The sequence below is a fragment of the Labrus mixtus genome, chromosome 6, assembly GCF_963584025.1.
Source record: "Labrus mixtus chromosome 6, fLabMix1.1, whole genome shotgun sequence".
NCBI classification, from domain to species: domain Eukaryota; kingdom Metazoa; phylum Chordata; class Actinopteri; order Labriformes; family Labridae; genus Labrus; species Labrus mixtus.
In genome coordinates this window covers 23,974,912-23,994,748 of record NC_083617.1, presented here as the reverse complement: position 1 = coordinate 23,994,748, position 19,837 = coordinate 23,974,912, and the positions used below count along the sequence as shown (strand labels likewise).

Below are 19,837 nucleotides of genomic sequence, written 5' to 3'. Positions count from 1 at the left end.
AGCCTGGAATCTGTCACAGAACGACTGAAAGCTTGAGGTGCTGGAGTCCTTAAATGTTTTTAAATATAAATGGAAAGACCTGGAAGCAGATTCTACAGGATGTGGATGTTTTTAGCTCGACTGGTTCCCAGATTTGACTCATCGATGGTTCTCTTTGATGCATCTGTTAGTGTTTGTACTTTGTCTCTCTTTGAGTCTCCGTCGGTGCCTTGGGGTTTTTGCTGCTGCTCGGCCAGGTCTACTTTGAAAAAGAGGTTCTTAATCTCAATGGGACCGACCTGAACCTGGCTCAATAAAGGTTCAACTAAATTATAATGATAAGGTTATGAGAGGAAGACAACGACATGAACTCATGAATTCTTTCAGCGCTGACGAGTGCTGCCTGCAGGGTGAACTGTTTGAGCCCTCGTGACTGATAAGCATTATTTCCATACTTCAGTTATTCAGTGACCCTTGTGACCCCCTGTGCTTTTTGTTTTGTGTCTCACTTATTTTATTATATTTTTTAGTGTAGAATTGCAGCACAATTCAAGCACCACATTTATTTTGAAATGCAACATTTGAACCTGAAAGATCATCATGACTAAAATCTTCACACCATGTCTGTTACACAATCAAAGGATCAATCAGTAAGATGTGTAGTGAGTGAAATGATAAAGTGACCTTACTATATGATCAGACATTAAGGAAACATGCTATGTTGAAGTGCTGGCTTCTCTGACAACAATGCAGCAGTCAGTATGTCCTCCTTCTAACTTTACATTCTGCTCCTGAATGCTCTGGATTTGTTTGGACCAGAGAAGGTAGGCGGTTTTAAGGCACCCCCACACGGCCGTTTTGGACGCCCCTTGGTTTGCCAGATATGAGAGCAGTTATCAGGTCAAACCAACAGGTGTTGCAGTGATGGAAGTGGGCAAGAGAAGTGGTTCAGATAGAAGTGATTGTACCCGACCTAAAAAGCCTCTGCATGTTTCTAATAAGCTCCACGAGCAGAAACGTGCTCAAACTAGGATCAATATTGGAGATGCTTTTGAAAAATGGAGAGAGGTTAGAACACAGAAAGGTTTACAGACCGATGCAGAGCTGGATAAACACTGAAGCTTCAGAGTCCACCACATGGTGACCTGAGAGAGCATCGACTCTAGAGAGGAGAGGGGGGGGGAGACAGCTCTCTGCAATGTTATGAATCTGGACTGCAGTACCCATTTTAAACACTAGGGGTCAGAGTTACATACTGCTCCTTTAACTAAACTTATTTCTTTTAAGCTTCTTTCCTTTTGTTGGACTTGTTTGGTCACCGTCTATCTTTGCTTTACATGTTTCACACGGTTTCATGTTAACTACTTATCTTTCACAACTTAAATATTAGAAAAGAATAAAACATAAACTTTGTAGTAGATATTAGAGTATATCCACACGCTGCTGCAGCAGCCAGTCAGAAAAGAGTGAAATCACAAACACCCAAGACGACAACATCATCTTTAAACGGAAACAATACAAAACAGAGTTTTATTTTTAATTATTTTGTTCTGAGTGTTTCTCCGTCTCTTCCTCCTCAGGGTCGACAGTTTGGCATCCCGGCTGCAAAAACACGACGAGAACAGAGGAGAGACACAGGGAGCGGGTAGGAATCTGAACGTCTCGGACTCCATGTCCATGACTTTTTTTTTTACTGAAAGACACTTCCTGTTCCCCTCTCATGACAAAGTTTTACTGGGAACATGTTCGGAGGAGTCTGCAGACCGCTTCTTGTCTAACTGTTAAACTTTAACCTGCTGTGGTTTGAATCATTTGCCTGCTGTGTGTGTGTGTGTGTGAGTGTGTGTGTCTTTGCAGTGTGCTTATAAGTCTACCTGTGAATGTGTGTATTTACATGTCGGTGTGTGTTTGAGCTGCAGAGGTGACACCCTGTGTGATGTACTGTGAACCCCCCCTCTCCCTTCCTCCACAGCTCTTGCCTCCGTCCCTCTTATTCCTCCAAAAAACACAAAGGCAGGTACTGTATTCGCTATTGGCTATGAGATGGCATCATCCTGTGTTCCTCCATGTACATTTGGACACACTGCACTGTATGCTGCCATCTGCTGGAGACAGCCTGCAGTGCCCTCTCTGTGTCTCATTAGGAGCCATTCAGTCTTGTTTTTAACACCTTCAGCTCCTGTTTACACCTGCCGTTAACCCTTTGCCCAACATCGTCTCTAACCGTCTGATAGATGACATCAGCCTCTGGGGACGGGTGTTCATTTCTCTGTAATCATGCTGAAGCGGTTAGCATTGAAAAACCTCCAGCCAAGACTTTCTTTTCCATGCAGCGTTAAACGTCCTCAACGTTAACACGGTCTTTTCTCGGCCCATAAAATCCACGAGTGACGCCCCACCCATCTGATGAGTCTCAGTAAAGTTCAACAGTTTATTATAAGTCACACAGCAGTTTATCTGTCACACTGCGGCCATATGAGCCTTAACAAACAACAACAAGATAAAGCCATCTTCTTGTGATCTGCTCTCGATTAACGGGTCTGAAGTTTGCTGAAATGAAAACATCATGATGCAGATTTGTAAAGAGTAAAAGTCCAGCTGTGTCAGGTCGGTCTGATACAGATACCTGAACACTTTCCCTTGCTGAAAGTCCCAACCCACAAATACAGAATCCACATTTCTAGGTAGAATCTGTGAGAAGCTTACGTAAAGAACTTTTCGTATTAACAGCGATAATTCTTACTAATGTGATGTGTTAGTTGCGAATCATTATTTTACATTTATGTAAAATATTTATTGGGCAGCCCTAGTGTGACGAGTCTGACTCATAGTGGCTCTGTGGTGCGTTCCATTTACCTCTGATCTCGGCGCTGGGAATGACGTCACACCAAGAAAACCACGTTCCACTTTCAAGTTTTGTTAGCTAATACCTGACCTGCGTGCGAATAAAACATGACACATAATAACAAAAATAAATAAAAAGCTGTCGGTGTGATCGATTTAATTTCACAAACTGAGGACTGAGCTGTTAATAAACACTTTAATGTAGAGCTTAAACCTTACTGTTGACGCACGTACAGCAGCCATGTTGGATTTTTACACGGGCCTCTTCGAGTTCTCGACTTTAGGGGGCGTTTCTGACTTCCTGAAATTTCTGACTTCCGAGATCAAATGGAACGCACGGTTAACACCAGGTGTAAACAGGCCGGTAGACTTCGCTCATATCAGCGGTGCATGAGACAAAGACGAGCACACACTGAGAAGATCAGACAAAAAGTGAACTCATATTTAATGAGACACGCTGCTGCTGCCATCCAAACTCTCCATCTCATCTTAACAACATGAAGTCACAGCGCTGCAGCTCATTCACTTTGCACATTTTGTAAATGAATGATGGAATCATTAGACGACATTAAAGTACATCTGATTATTAATGAAAGGTAAACACAGGGCGGTAACCCCCTCCCATCGCTCATACAGAGTGTAGATACACCATGAGGGGGGGCAGGGTGCTAAGATAAGACAATCCTTTATTTATCCCACAACGGGGAAATTTACAGCAGCAAAGATTGCTGCAAAAATGTACAAAAAATAGATAGATACCACAACATAAATTAAAAAAAAATAGATCACCTGAGAGCTGTGGTGGATTATGGGAGACTGAGTGACATACTGATGTAACCTTGACTAACAGACACGTGTGTGTGTGTGTGTGTGTGTGTGTGTGTGTGTGTGTGTGTGTGTGTGTGTGTGTGTGTGTGTGTGTGTGTGTGTGTGTGTGTGTGTGTGTGTGTGTGTGTGTGTGTGTGTGTGTGTGTGTGTGTGTGTGTTTTCTCTCCTCACAGCCTACGAGGTCGTCATCCGAGAGTATTTGTTCCAGACCTGGTTCAAGCATACCTGGCTCACCGGGTCACACCATCTATGTAAGAGACCGAACAGAGTTCTTCTTCATGCCTTTAGTTCTGTCTCTCCCTTTTTTTGCAGCTACACCTCAATAAGTTCTACCAAAGCTATCTCCTGTATTCATCCCTGTGCGTGTCTGCATGTCTGTCTTTATTTGTCTCCCTAGGCAAAAGTAGACAATGAGATCCTTGATTACAGAGACCTAGCTGCCATCCCCAAAGTCAAAGCCATTTATGACATTGAGCGCCCCGATCTTATTACCTATGAACCTTTGTACAGCACCTCCCTGGAAGAGAGGGACGAGAGACAGGAGAGTGTGGGAGAGGTAAACACACAGGCTGCACGCTTCTTCTCCTGCATGCACGCCATCTTTATGCACCAACAGAACCGTGCATCAAGATAACCATTCCAACAAATGATCCTCTGTTTAGCTGTGGGCTCTTACTCTGGAAGAAAAGACGGTTTCATGTTTCAATAATGTGTGTGTGTTCTGATTGTGAGAGGTGTTTCTTTGATGCAGAGCTGAACTTGTGTGTCTCTCACAGCTCCACACTGCCAGGAGGGAGCGCTCCCCTTTACCTGATGACAAGGTGAGATAAACGCCACCGTGTGCTCATCATGGTCAATTTTCAAACACAAAGGAGAGAATGGCTTTGCGCTTTTCAAAGTTGTCCAACCGGGTTCTCGTCCAAATATCTGTTTGTGTGGTGGGAGTGTTGTATGAAGCAGCTGTGACCTCCGTCGTCCAATCAGGCGTCTCTGCTTGTCAGCATAGTGGGAGAGTAACTGTGTGTGTATGTGTGAGTGTGTAAAAAGTCCAGTTAGCATCGTTAGCACGTTTGGTTACGTCTGCCCTCGCACTAATCTCATGTAAACTAAAGTGACAGCGTCGCACGATGACATCAAATGGAGGAGAAACCGGTGCACAGCGTGACGTTACAAGAACTAAACTCTGTTTCCCCGTCTACACAGAAACACCTTAAAGTCAGGGTTGGTAATTCCCTCCAGATCCACTTTTTCAGATTTGGGTTGAAATTGTCTTTAGGTCCTGACAGAATTAATAACTCATGTTCTCTGAAAAAGGAACGAAGAAAATCCATCATCTGTATCAGTTGTAAGCTGTAAAAACTTTGACCAATGTCTGCCACGAGGTACCAGTCAGATGAACCAATCAGGCGCCTCCCTGTCTCCCTGCTCGCTCTCTACCTCTTGCATGCTCTAGCCCACAGTCAAAGCGCGTCAGCGATGACGGAGTTTATACTGTGAGTTTACTTACGGCTGAATGAGACATGAGACGACGTAGTTTCTACACAATGTAAGAGCTCATGCTAGTTTTTTTAAAATTTCCAACCCTGCCTTTAAACGTAAAATCTGAACAACTTCACCCTTGAAGGAGTTTAACTAAAGGAGTGTTTTCAGTGAACTAAAATGCAGTTTGTGTACGAAAGGTCAAAATGCACAGAAAAAGAAACGTTTGGAGGGGAAAAAAATAAATAAATATATAATTCAGTTTTGTTTGCTTCTCTCTTAGTCCTCAAGAAACATGTCGCCGACCCCCCCTGGTGAGGTGAGCGTGTCATCATATTAAAGTAATCTGTATTGACGTTAAACATCATAAAGAACACGTTGTGCTGCTTCTCACCGCCTGTTGAATCATCTCTGTGTGTGTGTGTTCTTGTGTTTGTGTGTGTCAGGGCTCGTACGACAGGAGGGAACGCATCCTCCAGAGGTCCACCAGTCAGGGCTCCATAGGATCACCTGTTTATAATCGCCATGGTTACATCCCCACCTTGTCACGATCCCCTCAGCATTTTCACAGACCAGGTGAGAGATGACACTTAGACGGTTTCAGTGTTTCAGGGATTGATAACGAGGTCGATGATGTGTTCACTGACCAGGTCCATGATGCGTTCACTGACCCTCTACCTGAAGGGTTCTCTCTTCAGTTTAAAGGAGAACTGCATCAAATTGACTTCCCGTTGTTATGTTATTTTTCTTTTGAAGACTTTGAAATGAAAATCCCTCATTTTACTGAATAACAACTTTAAAGTCAATTTTGCACCTTTTAACAAAACCGTCTCAGAGTTTGATTGAAAAGTGTCGGCTCAGAGCAAAGATTTGAGATGAACGAAGAGAGTTTTCAATCTGTCACAAGAAAATGTAAACTTCATTTTCAGATTGAGCCACAGAGGTTACGCTCTGAAGACAAAACTAAATCAACTCCAAAAGTTTCTGCAGATTTTGGTGAATGCGTCTGCGTTCTGTTGCAGGAGCTACATGACATCTGTCCTAAGTCGAGATGTGAAGTTGACACCAAACCCTGACGTGTTAACTTGTTACGCTCTAAGGACCGATCACACAGAATCATGTCGCTAGAAATGCAACGCTAGCATAGTCACTGTTTTCTCTTCTCTACTACTAAGCGACGTGGTGCGTAAAAGTAAAAACATGTCAGCTCAGGACGCAGAGTCGCAACGCTCATCAATGTCACTTCTGGCTGAAGCAGCCAATCAAATCAAGGAAGAGGCTTTACCTCACATTTTCCCGCTCCTCGTCTGAGAGCAAAGCGACGGCGAGAACTCTGCGTTTGCCAGATTCCATTTGTTCACACTTTTTTGAATTGGTCTCCCAGGCGCTCTCAGCTGTTTTTTCCCTCAGGTGTTTTTGGAGCGGCTGCACCTTGTCTGTGTGATCAGGCCCTTAACTTCAGTTGAGTCACTGTTTGGTTACGGAGACGTAAGGTTAATCTTTACTAGTACAGCGATACGTCCACACTAACAAAACATAGTGGCAGTAATGAGGTTTGAACTTGATGTGACCAATCAGAGAGCAGCATTTTTAGCAATGCAATATGACAAAGCATCATGATGAGCTGATGACTAAAGCCTCCAGCCTTCATCTACAGTGACATCTAGTGGTGAAATCCTAAACTACAACACAAGGTCATTCAACAGTCCTCTGTGATTGGACGAATTAAATTATGTGGGCTCGTCATGGAAAACTAACGCAGGAGTAAAAACAAAGTCTGAGGGATGTAGCCGATCACAAAGAACACACAGCTGACACCAAACAGACGCTAAAACCCTCTGCTGCTCCTCCTCGTCCTCCTCCCAAGTCTAACACCATCACCATGACAACCGCATTTTGCAGAGGACGTCACACCTACCAGGAGCTAGGGTGAAAGATTTAAGGTGTAACTACTGACTGACTTGGAACGATCTCATAAGGCTACGCTGATGCAAACGCCACATCCTGTGTCTCTGCCTCTCTGCTCTTTATATGTGCGTGTAACTCAGCCGCACCTCGGTCACACAGACACACTAACCTGCAGCTCGAAGCTTTAGGTGACGTCGGCCACACAGGCAGAAACCGTGGGTGTAACCTCACAGGTTTCAGGAAGCTAGCAGCTCATCTCGTCTGCTTGTAAATCTTTGGTGTCAACTGGCCTCAACACTTTTCTTACCTCTCACTTTGGGTGTTTCTTTTATTTCCTGTATTCCTTTTCTTTTGTCCCTCACCTCTTCACCTTCTACCTCCTCCTCCTCAACCCGTCCTCCTCCGCTGCCTGGTCCGGGGGTCCTCTCCCCCGTCCCTCACCTCCTCCTCCTCCTCCGCCCACCCTGCAGAGGCTCTGACAGGCATGCAGAAGCTCTGCTCCTCCCTGTGCAGTAACAGTGTGGGCTCCAGAAATAGTGACTCCCGCCCCACCTCCCCTTTCAGACACCACTTCCTCCCCCATAGCCAAGGTAAGCCCCCCCCCCCACTCTGCCCCCACATCTCCTGAGGAAAAACTTCATCTCCATCGTCACCTGTGATACCACCTCCCTTCACATCCCCGTCCTTCATTCCTGATCTTTGACCATTGCTCATCACATCATGCCATCGTCAACGCTCACACCCTGTCTTGGTCGAACTTTTGCAGACGTGATTTTTTCACTGAAAAGCATGAACAAACAGACCACCCCCCCCCCCCACATACACACACACACACACACACACACTCCACCTCTGAGGTAGCTCAGTTTCTAATCACCTAGTTGATGTGAGCATCCTCATTAGATTTAAAAGTAACGAAAAACTGTCTCAGGTTTGATACGAATAAATCAATAAATCCATCTGACACCAAAAAGTCGTCTCTTTCCTCGTCAAGCTTCAAGTTAGCTTCAGATGTTTGAACCTTACAAACCGATCTCAACTAGCATGTTATAAATGAGCCTCTCTAATGTAGACATTTAGCCCTCGGCTGTAGTCGTCATGGTAACAGTTGAATACACAAACACATACTCCACATGCTAACAGTTGGCTAACAACGGGCCGTAGTCGCCATGGTAACAGTTGAATTCACATACTCCACCTGCTAACAGTTAGCTTACGACGGGCTGTAGACACTAGCAGAGTCAGATTTAATCTACATCCTGTAATATTTCTGAATTTCGTCAGTGGACATGATTCTTTATCAACTCACGACGTCTTTGTCCACTTCTCCGCTCTCTGATTGTCAACAGATGCACATTGCTGCTGTGTGATTTTCGACAGTTTAGTTGCACTCGCAGACCTTTGGTGGGCGCCAAAGTGCACCAAACTGAATTCCTATAAATGAAGGTGTTGGACCCTCCATGCGATCACTGTCAGTCCCGAGGTGTCAGAGAGCAGCATCCAGACTCTTTGCACCAGAGAGAGACTAATAATCACAATCCTACATCCACACAGACGGATCTCTGCATGTTGGGTGTGAGTCTGCAGTTTCTGGTTTACTGTCAGGCTGACATCAGAAGGAAGGTTGTGATGCATGCTGCAGCTGGGAGATGTGAATCAGACTAACATGAAACCTCATGACTCATCCCAGATCACTCAGCATCTAACTTTGTCATGTCTAACTCTGCTAGTTGAATGTGCTTTGGTACCTTCATGTTCACACCCAGCTTCATTAACCTTGTCTATCAGAGCCAATCAGAGTCCATATGACCCCGTGTGTCCCCCTGTGTGTGGCAGCCTTCACACCCCTCTTTAGTGTCCCTGCTTACGTTCTGTTCTTGGTTCTTCTCATGGAGGCACCGACCCCCCGAGCGGCCGGAGCTCCCCCCTCCCGCTCAGGCCCGACAGCCGGCCGATCACCCCGCCTCTCTGTCTGACCCCTAAACATTTCCATCTCCCAGGTAGGAGCGGGAGCGCACCCTGTCACTGCTCGTCCCACCATCCACTAAATGTTTGTTGGTTTGTCTTTGTCTTTGTTTTTTTCTTTTTTCTGTTTTTTTTCTGTTTGTTATTTTTTTCTGTTGATTTATTTTAGATTTTTTTTTCAGATTTTTTTTTTTTCTTCTTTGTCTCTTTCATTTGTATTTATCTTTCTTTTTGTCTCTATTTCCTAATTGACTTTTTTATTTTATTTATTTATTTTTGCTTAATTTTGTTTTTGTTTTGAAGATTTCTTTAATACTGTCTGTCTGTCTGTCTGTCTGTCTGTGTGTCTGTCTGTGTGTCTGTCTGTTTGTCTGTCTGTCTGTCTGTCTGTCTGTCTGTCTGTATATCTGTCGCTCCATCTGTCTATCTGTCCATCTCTGTGCCTGTCTGTCTGTGTTTCTGTCTGTCTGCCTGTCTGTTTGTCTGTCTGTTTGTCTGTGTTTCTGTCTGTGTGTCTGTCTGTCTGTCTGTCTGTCTGTCTGTGTGTCTGTCTGTGTTTCTGTCTGTCTGCCTGTCTGTCTGCCTGTCTGTTTGTCTGTCTGTTTGTCTGTGTGTCTGTCTGTGTGTCTGTTTGTCTGTTTGTCTGTGTGTCTGTTTGTCTGTCTGTCTGTGTGTGTGTGTGTGTCTGTCTGTGTGTGTGTGTGTGTGTCTGTCTGTTTGTCTGTGTGTGTGTGTGTGTGTGTGTGTGTGTGTGTGTCTGTCTGTCTGTCTGTCTGTCTGTCTGTCTATTTGCCATTTTTTATCAGCTTATGATTTTTCCATCGTCTTTCATATCAAGATCTGTTCACCCTTTAAAAGTCTTTTTTATCTTGTTTTGATTTCTTTATTTTTTCAGATCAGGGGAGCAACATCTACAGGAAGCCACCGATCTACAAACAGCACGGTACCTTTACTCTTATTCTACTTCCTGTTTGACTGTTAAAGAATGACTGAGTGAGTTGTGAGGTTCTTTAATGAGAAAGCTTCTCTTACTGTACTCAACAGAGTCTGTGACTTCATCTGACCATGTAGTCACCTCAGTGTCGCTGTTTGAAGTCTGTCTCTCCTGTCTATAGCGTGTCTCTCGCTGCACGTTGTCCTAACAAGTCACTGTAGTAATGTCGTTTTCATCAGCCTTTTGTGAGGCGTGACGTTTGTGTTAAAGTCAGCCTGAGGCTGAAAACAGCGCTGACAGCTCACCACCAAGTTACCAAAGCTAAACAGTGGCTAATTCTTTAGCTTGCATATGAGCTAGTTACCAATGACCAGAGATGTTTACTTATTAGACTAAAGAAACCAAAGTCCAGTGACTGAGTTAGCTGAAGAGAGGCCTAGCAGACAGCTAGCAGACAGCTAGCAGCTCCCACCGGTCACTCAAGGAGGCCACGCCCCCTAATTCTACATCCCTTTAAACCTTAATATAATGTCAACAGGTGAGTTGTATAAACATTCAGCCCGTACAGTTGAAGAGAGAAATGAGCTCTAGAGACCCAAACTGTTTTAGTACCAGGATGTAAACATGTTTATTTTAACATGGAGCTCTATGGGGACTGACTCACTGCAGGAGACAGACTCTAGTGGACACTGGAGGAACTGCAGCTGTAAAGATGGACATTTTAACATGAGGCTCTATGGGGGCTGATTCATTTAACACACTGAAAGCAGACTGTGTGCTTTGATGCATGGGAAAGAAAAAAATCAGTAATCACACCGTTTCTACCAACTCACTGTCAGAGTCCTGCTCAGTCACAGGGATTTTCTATCCTTATTAGCAATTAGTCGACATCAGGCGTCACCACACAGCTGCCAAGTCATCTAGTCAACAAGTCTGTGTAACCCCCATACTGATCCCCTCAGAGTGCAGCTGAGACGCTGGTTTCAGAAGAACAGAGCTGTTAAACTCTCTGAATGTAAACCTCTCTGTCTTCTAGTTAATTATTAAAGTGACTTGATTGTTCTAATATGGGATATATGTATTACACATCTGATGATGCTACGATGTTTCCCTGTGGTTGCGACTTTGACCCAGACACTGATAGATCAGTTCCCATGGTTACCAACCTAGATATGGCCGCCATAGCACGCCACAGCAAGGCTGGTGATGACATCATCAGATCCGCCACCTTCCCCGCTGCCCACGCTCCCTCTCCGGACGACAGCTCGAGGAGCGAGGGTGACTGTTGGCCCTGCTCTCTCGTTGTGTTAGGTACAGTAGGCTCTTGACGGGCATGCTCGCAGAAACAGACACCTGACACGTCTGCTAGCCGCCGTAAACGCTTAACTGCACCCCCGCTTCACTCTGAGCTCACGCTGTTTTTCAGCGTTTTTAATATTTGCCTTTAAGTTTCGCTTGCACAGAGGAGAAACATTTTATTGGTTTCTTTTGCTGCCTTATTATTTTCTGCTTGAGGAAGCATTAACATCACCATATGTTCAGCTGCTGTACATGAAGGTGCACTAGTGTTTAGGGTTGTCATCATAGCATGTTTTTAAACGTTGACATAATTTGATAAAATTGTAACGACGTTGATACCTGTTTTGATACCACGGCAACAAAAAGAGAAGTCCTATGCTCCCAATATTGGGTAACTTCTTGTGTTTGATTAGGCAAACTCCTGCACACTATCTAAGTTACAGAAATATGTCTGCAACAAAAAATGTTGCAGATATATTTGTGCAATTTAGACAGTTCTCTCTCTCGCTCTCTCTCATGGCAGCTTTTGGTCAAAGGTCACATATTCTTTAAAATCCACTTCCCCATGTTCCTCTAACTCTAATATGTGTCTCTAGTCTGTCTACAAACCCCCCAATGATGAGAAAAGTCCATCCTCTCCGTCTTCTGCCTGCTCCATTTTTCAGAAAATGTGTGCTCAAACAGGCCGTTTGGAGATTTTCCCTTCATGACATCACAAAGGGCAGTAACCCCTCCCCCAGGTGGGTGACACTCCCACAGCTAGGTGTTTGTTCTGCCCTCTGAGTCTGCCTTCTCAACGTAAACAATAGGACATGGAGTGAGAAAGCCTGAGACACCCAAGCCCTTCCAGAGAGGGGGCGTGGTCAGACACAGCTCATTTACATATTTAAAGATACAGACACAGAAACAGCCTGTTCTGAGCAGGGCTGAAATAGAGGGGTTTATAGGCATGATCAAATACAGGATCTGAAGAGGAGGAGAGTATGTGACCTTATTTGACAGAAAATTATTTAAAGCTTTGGTACCTTTTGATTCTAACGATTATTAAAATAACAGATGTTATCGTTTTAAATCACGTGGTATCAAAAAGTTTGAAAGAATTAAAAGTTTTGGCAACCTTACTAGTGATACACTCGAGTGCCACAAATCCCCGGACAGAGATAACTGAGACGGACTTCAAACTGTTTTCTGTCTGTCTTACATCGTGCTGTTCTGTGTTTGTAACATCCAGTTAAATCCTGACATGCAGAGAAAACATGCATCATGTCAATGCGACCTGATATTCCAATACGTCCCTCTGTTCGTCTGTCTCGTCAGCTCTGTCTCACATTTGTGTCTTTTTTCTGTCCAATTCGTCTTCTGTGTGCACTCCTCACAGAAGCAGCCATCTTTCTGTCCGTCTACACTCCACTGTTGATGTACAACTCTGGTTTCACAACACTGAGAACGTGTGAAGCATGGTGTCCTGCCTTGTGTGTCTTTACATGTGTGATTTTATGCATTCTCTTTTTGGCCTGTGTGTGGCACCCGTAGGTTCAGAAGGGAGGCGGCGATCCAGAGAAGACGAGGAGGAGGAGGCCTTGAAGAGAAAGCAGCTCCAGGAGGAACATCTCAGTAAGGTCAGTGTGACTGAACTGAATCACTACCACCGCTAAAATACATGCACAGAACATATATCTAACAATAGAAACCTCTTAGTAACATTCATACATGTTAAATTAAATCTGTGACTGTCATCTCTGAGGTGGAACAGATACCTGCACGGTCTCCAGTTTGAACGTTAAGATGATTCTAATGGGTGTGTAATGTGTTTGTGTGTGTGTGTGTGTGTGTGTGTGTGTGTGTGTGTGTGTGTGTGTGCGTGTGTGTGTGTGTGTGTCTGTGTGTCTGTGTGTGTCTGTGTGTGTCTGTGTGTGTGTGTGTGTAGATCCAGTCTGGTTTGGGGAAGCTCATTCTGAAAGAGGAGATGGAAAAGGAGCAGATCAAGGAGCGTCATGCTCGAAGCCTCTCAGCTCAGCGATACGACCCCAAACAGAGCAACTGTGATGGAGGTACTAAACCACCACCACTCCACTGTATGATGCTTGAACACTTTATTTTCTTATTTGCCTTCATGAGGGAGAAGCCATATTGACCCAAACATTACAAACAGTTGAACTGCACGCGTATTGTGTAGACGATGGGTGCACTGCCATCCCAAAACAGCACAAAGAAACAGACCCCTTAGAGATTTAACGTGAACTTTCAAGAGGACATATTATCCTCCACCTTTTCAAACAGTCTCCTGTGGTCTAAATGAAACATCTGTGCTGTGCTTTGGCCAAAGTATAACATGAATCAAGCACCAGAGGAGGTTTGTGACCCTGTATAAACCAGCTCTCTCAGAACGCTCCGTTTTGGTGTGTGTGTCTCTTTAAATGCAATGACCCCCCCTGAGTTTTCCCCGTAGACATCACTCCTCTGTAGAGAGAATAAAGATGGCGGACCTGCGTAAAAAAGTTTTGTTCTAGGCTGGGGGTGGAGTCCATGGGTGGCGATACCAGGGGAGGGGAGGTTTTTTTTTTTTTTTTTTACCAGAATCCCACTGTGACATCACAAGGAGAGCACATTTGAAACAGAGCATTTTTCTCTGTGTTGTAAGACTTATGCAGACCACAAACAAAGGACTGGATGGGTTTATTCACATTTTGTGGGTCAGACACTCAGGTTATCCAAATATATGTTCAGAAACATTTTTCATAATACTTGCCCTTTAATACTTTTCATTCCACCAACCCAATAGTTCTTATTTTAGCGGACTTCTGTATCATGGCAGAGAGATCCACATTGTCGAACTCCTCAGATAAGTCCAAGAAAAAGTGTGTGTGACGTGTCTGGATTATGAAATCACCTACTTTGAAATTAGAATTGTTTCTGTTTTGTGTCTCAGATTTTTACCAAATCATTTTAAATTCTTAAACCAATTCTAATTCAAACATCATTCATGTTGCAGATCCGACTTCTCCAACCAAAACGAACTCTCTGCCCGGCTATGGAAGGAACGGGCTGCATCGGGTGAGAGCTCGTTATTCCAAACTTTAATCATTTAATTTAAGATTTGCAAAATAAAGATGAACGACATTCTGAATAATGTCAACGCCAGGACGCTTAAATTTCACATCGAATGCATCTTGAACTGTAAATACCAGAAACTGCTGTTTTCATTCTTTATTTATTTTATACACATTAGAGCCGCCTGTTTGTTAACGCTGTGTCGTCGTTGTTTGTCTCCCTGCAGCCCCAGTCGACAGACTTCACTCAGTACAACAGCTACAGCGACATGTGTGGAGGAGGCAGAGGTGAGAGCAGCTGCCAGGAATAACATTTTAGTGACGATTTCACCAGAGCTAATCAGCATCAGTATAAATAAATGTCTGGCTATGTGTGTGCAGAACAGCGTGCACTTTGAATGATTTGCATAGTAACAGGGACAGCAGTGTTGCAGATAGCAGTAGCCTGACTGGGGAGTTTACAGCAGAACCATTAACTGTGAGTCTCATTTTCTGTCCCATGTTGTCCTGCAGAGTTTCAGGTATGTCTCTCATCTGCTTTTTCACATGGCATGCCTCCTCACCTTGCATCATAGATTTGCTTGCTCATGAGTTGCAAGAGACACCTTGACCCGAATGCACTCCGCCCACTCCTGCTACACGCTTGCATCACTGTTGGATTAAAGTCAACTACGGGGCATGGAGTGCACTGATTTCACTGCCCGATCATGCACCGCCCCGTAGCTGAGCCAGTGTTCTGTAAATGCAATGTACAGCCATCGCCTCATGTCTTGTTCTGTGTGTTGTTTACCAGTGTTATGACTCAAGCTAAATGTCACATATTTTCACCATAGAAGTAAAATCTGCAGAAACATTCAGAGAACATGTAAACCACTGCCCATCTTTATACTGAAGATACCGACACAGTATCCAAGCTACCCGCTCCATCCAGTGAATACTGAGCCCACTGCCATGAGTGGACATATTCATGACCATTAACCCTGCAGACCCCTTCCACTATATTACATTTGTGTATGTTCTATTCTTTAGCACATTAAGGATGGCCGTGCAGCACTTGCAAGGATGGACAGGGGAGTATCTATGCCTAATATGTTGGAACCAAAAGCAAGTATCTTCTTCTTCTTGTCCTGATGAAAACATTGAAATATGTTTAAAAAATTACCTTGTTCACTGAAGTTCATTTTAGCGTCTAAACAAATAAACATGTAGCGACTCGTTAGAGGAAGTCCGAGCTTCATTTGACCAAAAGGAGAGACCAGCCCAAACGAGATATAATTAGCATTTCGTATTTTCCCTGTTACCGCGGGGACTTTGAACTCAAAGAGATTTTTACTGGAGGTGAAAGACTCACGTTAGCTGGCTCCCTGATTTAGCATGCTGCTTCAGGAGCTGTAGCGCTTAGCATGCTGGCTTCTCCATGCTCATCTGCACAAAGCTGTGACTTAAAGCGGCTGGATACTGTATGCAGCATACAGTGGAGAATCCAACGCCCAGACTGTCAAACACACAACTCATATCACTATATACTGCCCAGTATATAAGAGTCTGTACGTTACTGTGTGGATATGAGTTGGCCTCGAAGAACTTCTAGCTGCTTATTGTTGAGCATTTCGGCTAAATTAACAAATTGGCCAGTTTCTAAGTCATGAAGACGTAGACACTCCGACGTGGATTTACTCGGCCTCCAGTCCTGGTGTTAGATCTATTTTGAGTTTGCATTCAAATAAAGCCTGTTACATAACTCTGTTTCATGTTTTTGCCCTTACCTGAACTATTGCACGTTTGTACACCTAAAGAAAGCGTGCACACCACAGCGCCCTGCACCCCCCCCCCCCCCCCCCCAACAACCTAAAAGCAGATCTCTCTCTCTCCCAGTGAGCCTCCCGTCACTCTCCTGTTCTCCCACCCACAGTTCTCTCTGTCACAGTCAGAACTACAAACTTATCAGAATTTGATGGTTCTGTTTGATAGAAGAAATGGTTTGCAGTTTTTTTTAAAGTGTGACTCCAGTTTGGAGGTGTGACCTGTGCTCTGACACCTGTCTCCTTCTGAAGGTGTATCCCTATGAAATGCTCATGATAACCAGTAGAGGGAGAGCTAAACTGCCCAGGGATGTGGACAGAACCAGACTGGAGGTATCACCTTTCCACCTGACTGTCTGCTTATGATTTGGGGTGCAACAGATCACAAACCTTCACGGTTCAGGACGTTTCACAGATTTAAGTCCTGGGTCGGAACATTTCCCAGATTGGTAAAAAATTCAAATATTGAAATGATGAATCGCCTCCTCAGCTGGGCACGACTGTTACTGTTTTTTTTATAGAACAACACATCGCACTGCGTTGTATTAATGTGATGCATCCTCACATTTTTCACTATATATACATGACTACCAGTGCCGCCCATACAAAGGGGGAAGCTTTCAGGGGCCCAGGCTCATGGAGAGGGGGGGGCACATTAGGTAAAACGTGGAGCCCGTTGAACTTCACTGTTACTGTTGCCAGTAAAGTCGGGCTGGGTATAGCTATGTCAGGACCGGCACAAAGTCAGGATGCTGGAGAGAAAGGAGACATTTAACCCCATTGTTAACCAAAGTCAGCAAACGTTTTTCAGCCAGCCAGGCAGAGGAGGCGAATGTTAGCCAGGATGCTAACGCTAACGCCTCTGTGGAGTCCCGTTCACGTACCCATTCAGGAGGGGTCCAGCCTTTCCTGTGAGTGGCCCTCTGACTCTAACTCTAACAGTCTGAAATATAAAAAGCGATTTCAACATTTGATTAAACAATTATATTTCAAACCCGAATTTCTCACCAACTTTATAAACAAATTAGAATTAGTGTTGGTCATTTGATCCAGCATACATTAGTTGTTATCTTCTTTAACGTCTGGCGGCAGTGTGTTCCCCGTGTACTGGAGGACGGCAGAGAAAGTTAAACTTAAATGACCACTGCCTCAGTACTCGTAGCTGCTCGTCCTGCTAAAGGGCGAGAAAAGAGAGACAGGAGCAGAGACGGCTGCAGCGAGAAAGAGTTCAAGCAAGAAGACAAATCAGAGGAAACATTCAGGAAGCTTTCAGAGACGACTGAGGGAGAGGAGGGGTCTGAAAAGAGACGTTTGATGTTCATCCCAATGAACGAGACATGAAGTTGAATAAAGTTCAAAGTAAAAATAAAGTCTCGCCGCTCTGTTACAGAGTTGTGATGCGGCGTCGCTGTGTGTGTAGGTGGGGATCGTGATGGTTGAAGGATCCCGAGGGTAGGGGTGGTTTAGACGGCGCCCTGAGGAGATGTTAGTTTTCAAATCCGACTAACTTTCCAAAATGACCAGCCCTACCTTTAACCTTCTGATTGTTGTCACACGCAGCCAGCAGTTGATTCCTTTAAAATAAACGACCACACGGTGAGAGGAGAAAAGTAGAAGCAGTTTGCAAAAAGCTTGCTAATTAATCAAAAATGGCTCCGACACACACACACACACACACACACACACACACACAACTTAAACACAGCCTTCTTTCCACTCTGCACAGGGATTTATGTTGCACCAAGAGGATAAGATTATTATCAGGACCTGGATCAGGTATTCAAATCGGGGGTGGGGGGGTGATTGGACCGTGATCTGTTGCACCACATGCTTCTGACTCTGGATTTCTCTGCTTTGTGTAAATAAACGTTACACAAATAAAAGTGTAGCCGTGAACGTGCAGTATCCATTGCTTTCTGTCATTTTTGCTGTGACCCTTTTTATGGCTTTCGGTGCTAATCTCAATCACCCCCCCTCCCCTCCCCTCCCGCCCCTCCCCTCCTTTGTTTTCTCCCCCTTTGTTCTCGATTCTAGCGCCACTTAGCACCTGAAACGTTCTTTGACATCTTTGGAATGGAGATCCAGGAGTTTGACAGGCTTCCCCTGTGGAAACGCAACGACATGAAAAAGAGGGCCAAGCTCTTCTAGCATGCACATTCTGTACATTCATCAGATAGCACACAACTTCTGTACTCTAGATGTAGGTTTTTTTTTGGTTTCTTTCCTTTTCTTCTGGATCTTTCTTTTTTCTCCTGGAACACTGACGGAAGCTGGAGACGGACTCTTTTGGCTCTGACGCTTCCTGAGACTGTGAGCAGGATGATTTTTACAGTTAGCTGCACAGGAAACACGAGCGGGAATCTCTTCAGTTCAAAAATGACAAAGAATGCAAGTGACCGATAAATAGGGTCATGTTATTTGATTTGCTTGTTTTTTCTTCTTTCTTTGCTTCGGGTGGAAATGCTTTCCTTTCTTTCGTGCTTGTTTCTTCCTCCTCTTTGTTGCTGATGATTCCTGTGGAACTTTGTAAGTACATTCGAACCTCATGGCGCCGTTTTGCTCGTAGCTTGAACACGTGTCAGCTTTCCTCTGCTTGGGCTGAAACTGTTTTAGTCCAAAGTTTGCAAGAATCGGCTCAGTGAGTCTTTGAATTTAAAAAAAAAACAGAAACAGTGGGGGGGCGGCCAGCGGACCCATCAGCTGTTTTAAGGATCTTCATAGAAATTAATCCACACGCCATCAGGCTCCTCCCCTCGCCGGCTGTACACTCCAAACATCATCCGACCCCGACTTAAAGAAAACGTCTCTCTTCTCAGGCCACACTCTCCCTTTATGTATCAGAAGGACATATCGTGATCTATTTTAACGCCCTATCAAACGTACAGTAACCGACCCGCAGATCAAAACGTTCAGAAGCAGACTGTGTTTGGAAGAACTGTTTTATAAATGAAACCCACACTGCCATTTGTTGTATTGAAATCTAAGCCAATAAAGCTTTAAATCACCATGAACCATCGGATCCTGGGCTGCACCAAAGGGACCAACGCCTCCTTCTCTTCTTCTCTGCTTCCTGTCTTCACATTGCACCAATAAAAACACGGCGAGCTCAGACATGAGAGGACGTCTGAGTCAGCTGCTGAGCGGCTCACATTATCATTCTGATGTTATTTACATTATCAGTTTAGAATTTACCAATACACTCGATCTGTCAGGATTAAATATGCAGTTCAAAGCATTTACACTTATAGTGTAGCTGCACGGAGAAGTTATTAGTCTCAGTGTCCAGCTTCATGTTTTAACCAGCTTTATTGTTTAAACACTGACTGACAGCTGACAGGGATCCTCATACTATCGTTAGCTAACAATAACTAGCTCAGTGCCTATAAAGAGGGGGTCCAGGAAATGCACAGACTGTTGAAGCCAATTTTACATAGTGGCCGAACCTGGTATTGCAGCGTCATGTTGCGCCATTGTACCCAAAAATAATTGTTCCCATAATGCCTTGTTTCCCCTTACACATGTGACTTGTGTCCATAGATCCGTTAATATATGATGATGCCTACTAGGCTGTCTCCGAAATCACTTACTCATTCCCTACTCCCTATTCACTATACAGTGAGTTTAATGCAGTGGACTATATAGTGCACTCACTCAGCAAAATTAAAAAACATTTCGGACACTACTCGCTCACTCACCAGCCGCTGATAGTGACGTCATTGTTGTCGCGCAACTGAAACGCGCAGCTTAAC

At 44.3% G+C, this 19,837-nt stretch overlaps 2 protein-coding genes across 14 annotated transcripts in view; both read left to right on the top strand.

The window, feature by feature from the left end:
• ablim1a (actin binding LIM protein 1a) overlaps window positions 1-15,194 on the top strand; it is a 53,889-nt gene extending 38,695 nt beyond the window's left edge. For 4 of the 13 annotated variants that reach the window (XM_061040609.1, XM_061040602.1, XM_061040599.1 and 1 more), the window contains exons 8-23: window positions 1,560-1,624; window positions 1,952-1,996; window positions 3,825-3,902; window positions 4,049-4,207; window positions 4,428-4,472; window positions 5,414-5,449; window positions 5,577-5,706; window positions 7,509-7,628; window positions 8,934-9,038; window positions 9,899-9,946; window positions 11,072-11,248; window positions 12,770-12,855; window positions 13,164-13,287; window positions 14,229-14,290; window positions 14,514-14,574; window positions 14,800-15,194. In XM_061040609.1, coding sequence (XP_060896592.1) covers window positions 1,560-1,624; window positions 1,952-1,996; window positions 3,825-3,902; window positions 4,049-4,207; window positions 4,428-4,472; window positions 5,414-5,449; window positions 5,577-5,706; window positions 7,509-7,628; window positions 8,934-9,038; window positions 9,899-9,946; window positions 11,072-11,248; window positions 12,770-12,855; window positions 13,164-13,287; window positions 14,229-14,290; window positions 14,514-14,574; window positions 14,800-14,861 — 1,403 coding nt within the window. In that variant the 3' untranslated portion in view covers window positions 14,862-15,194. The remainder of the gene's footprint in view (window positions 1-1,559; window positions 1,625-1,951; window positions 1,997-3,824; window positions 3,903-4,048; window positions 4,208-4,427; window positions 4,473-5,413; window positions 5,450-5,576; window positions 5,707-7,508; window positions 7,629-8,933; window positions 9,039-9,898; window positions 9,947-11,071; window positions 11,249-12,769; window positions 12,856-13,163; window positions 13,288-14,228; window positions 14,291-14,513; window positions 14,575-14,799) is intronic. The other 9 variants (XM_061040603.1, XM_061040601.1, XM_061040600.1 and 6 more) reach the window with 9 other exon arrangements.
• Window positions 15,195-15,250: 56 nt separating this feature from the next.
• On the top strand, window positions 15,251-19,099 carry LOC132975820 (actin-binding LIM protein 1-like). The gene is made up of 3 exons (XM_061040643.1): window positions 15,251-15,390; window positions 16,341-16,421; window positions 18,123-19,099. Exons 1-3 carry the CDS (start codon window positions 15,349-15,351, stop codon window positions 18,234-18,236), a joined length of 237 nt encoding a protein of 78 aa, XP_060896626.1. The 5' UTR covers window positions 15,251-15,348; the 3' UTR covers window positions 18,237-19,099.
• Window positions 19,100-19,837: the final 738 nt, after the last annotated feature.

Bases quoted from the DNA above. Each gene is read 5' to 3' on its own strand.
- LOC132975820 (XM_061040643.1), top strand. From the start codon at position 15,349: ATGGACAGGGGAGTATCTATGCCTAATATGTTGGAACCAAAA. The intron at 15,391-16,340 runs GCAAGTATCTTC...CTCCTTCTGAAG, and splicing joins CTAATATGTTGGAACCAAAA to GTGTATCCCTATGAAATGCT. The intron at 16,422-18,122 runs GTATCACCTTTC...TCTCGATTCTAG, and splicing joins TGGACAGAACCAGACTGGAG to CGCCACTTAGCACCTGAAAC.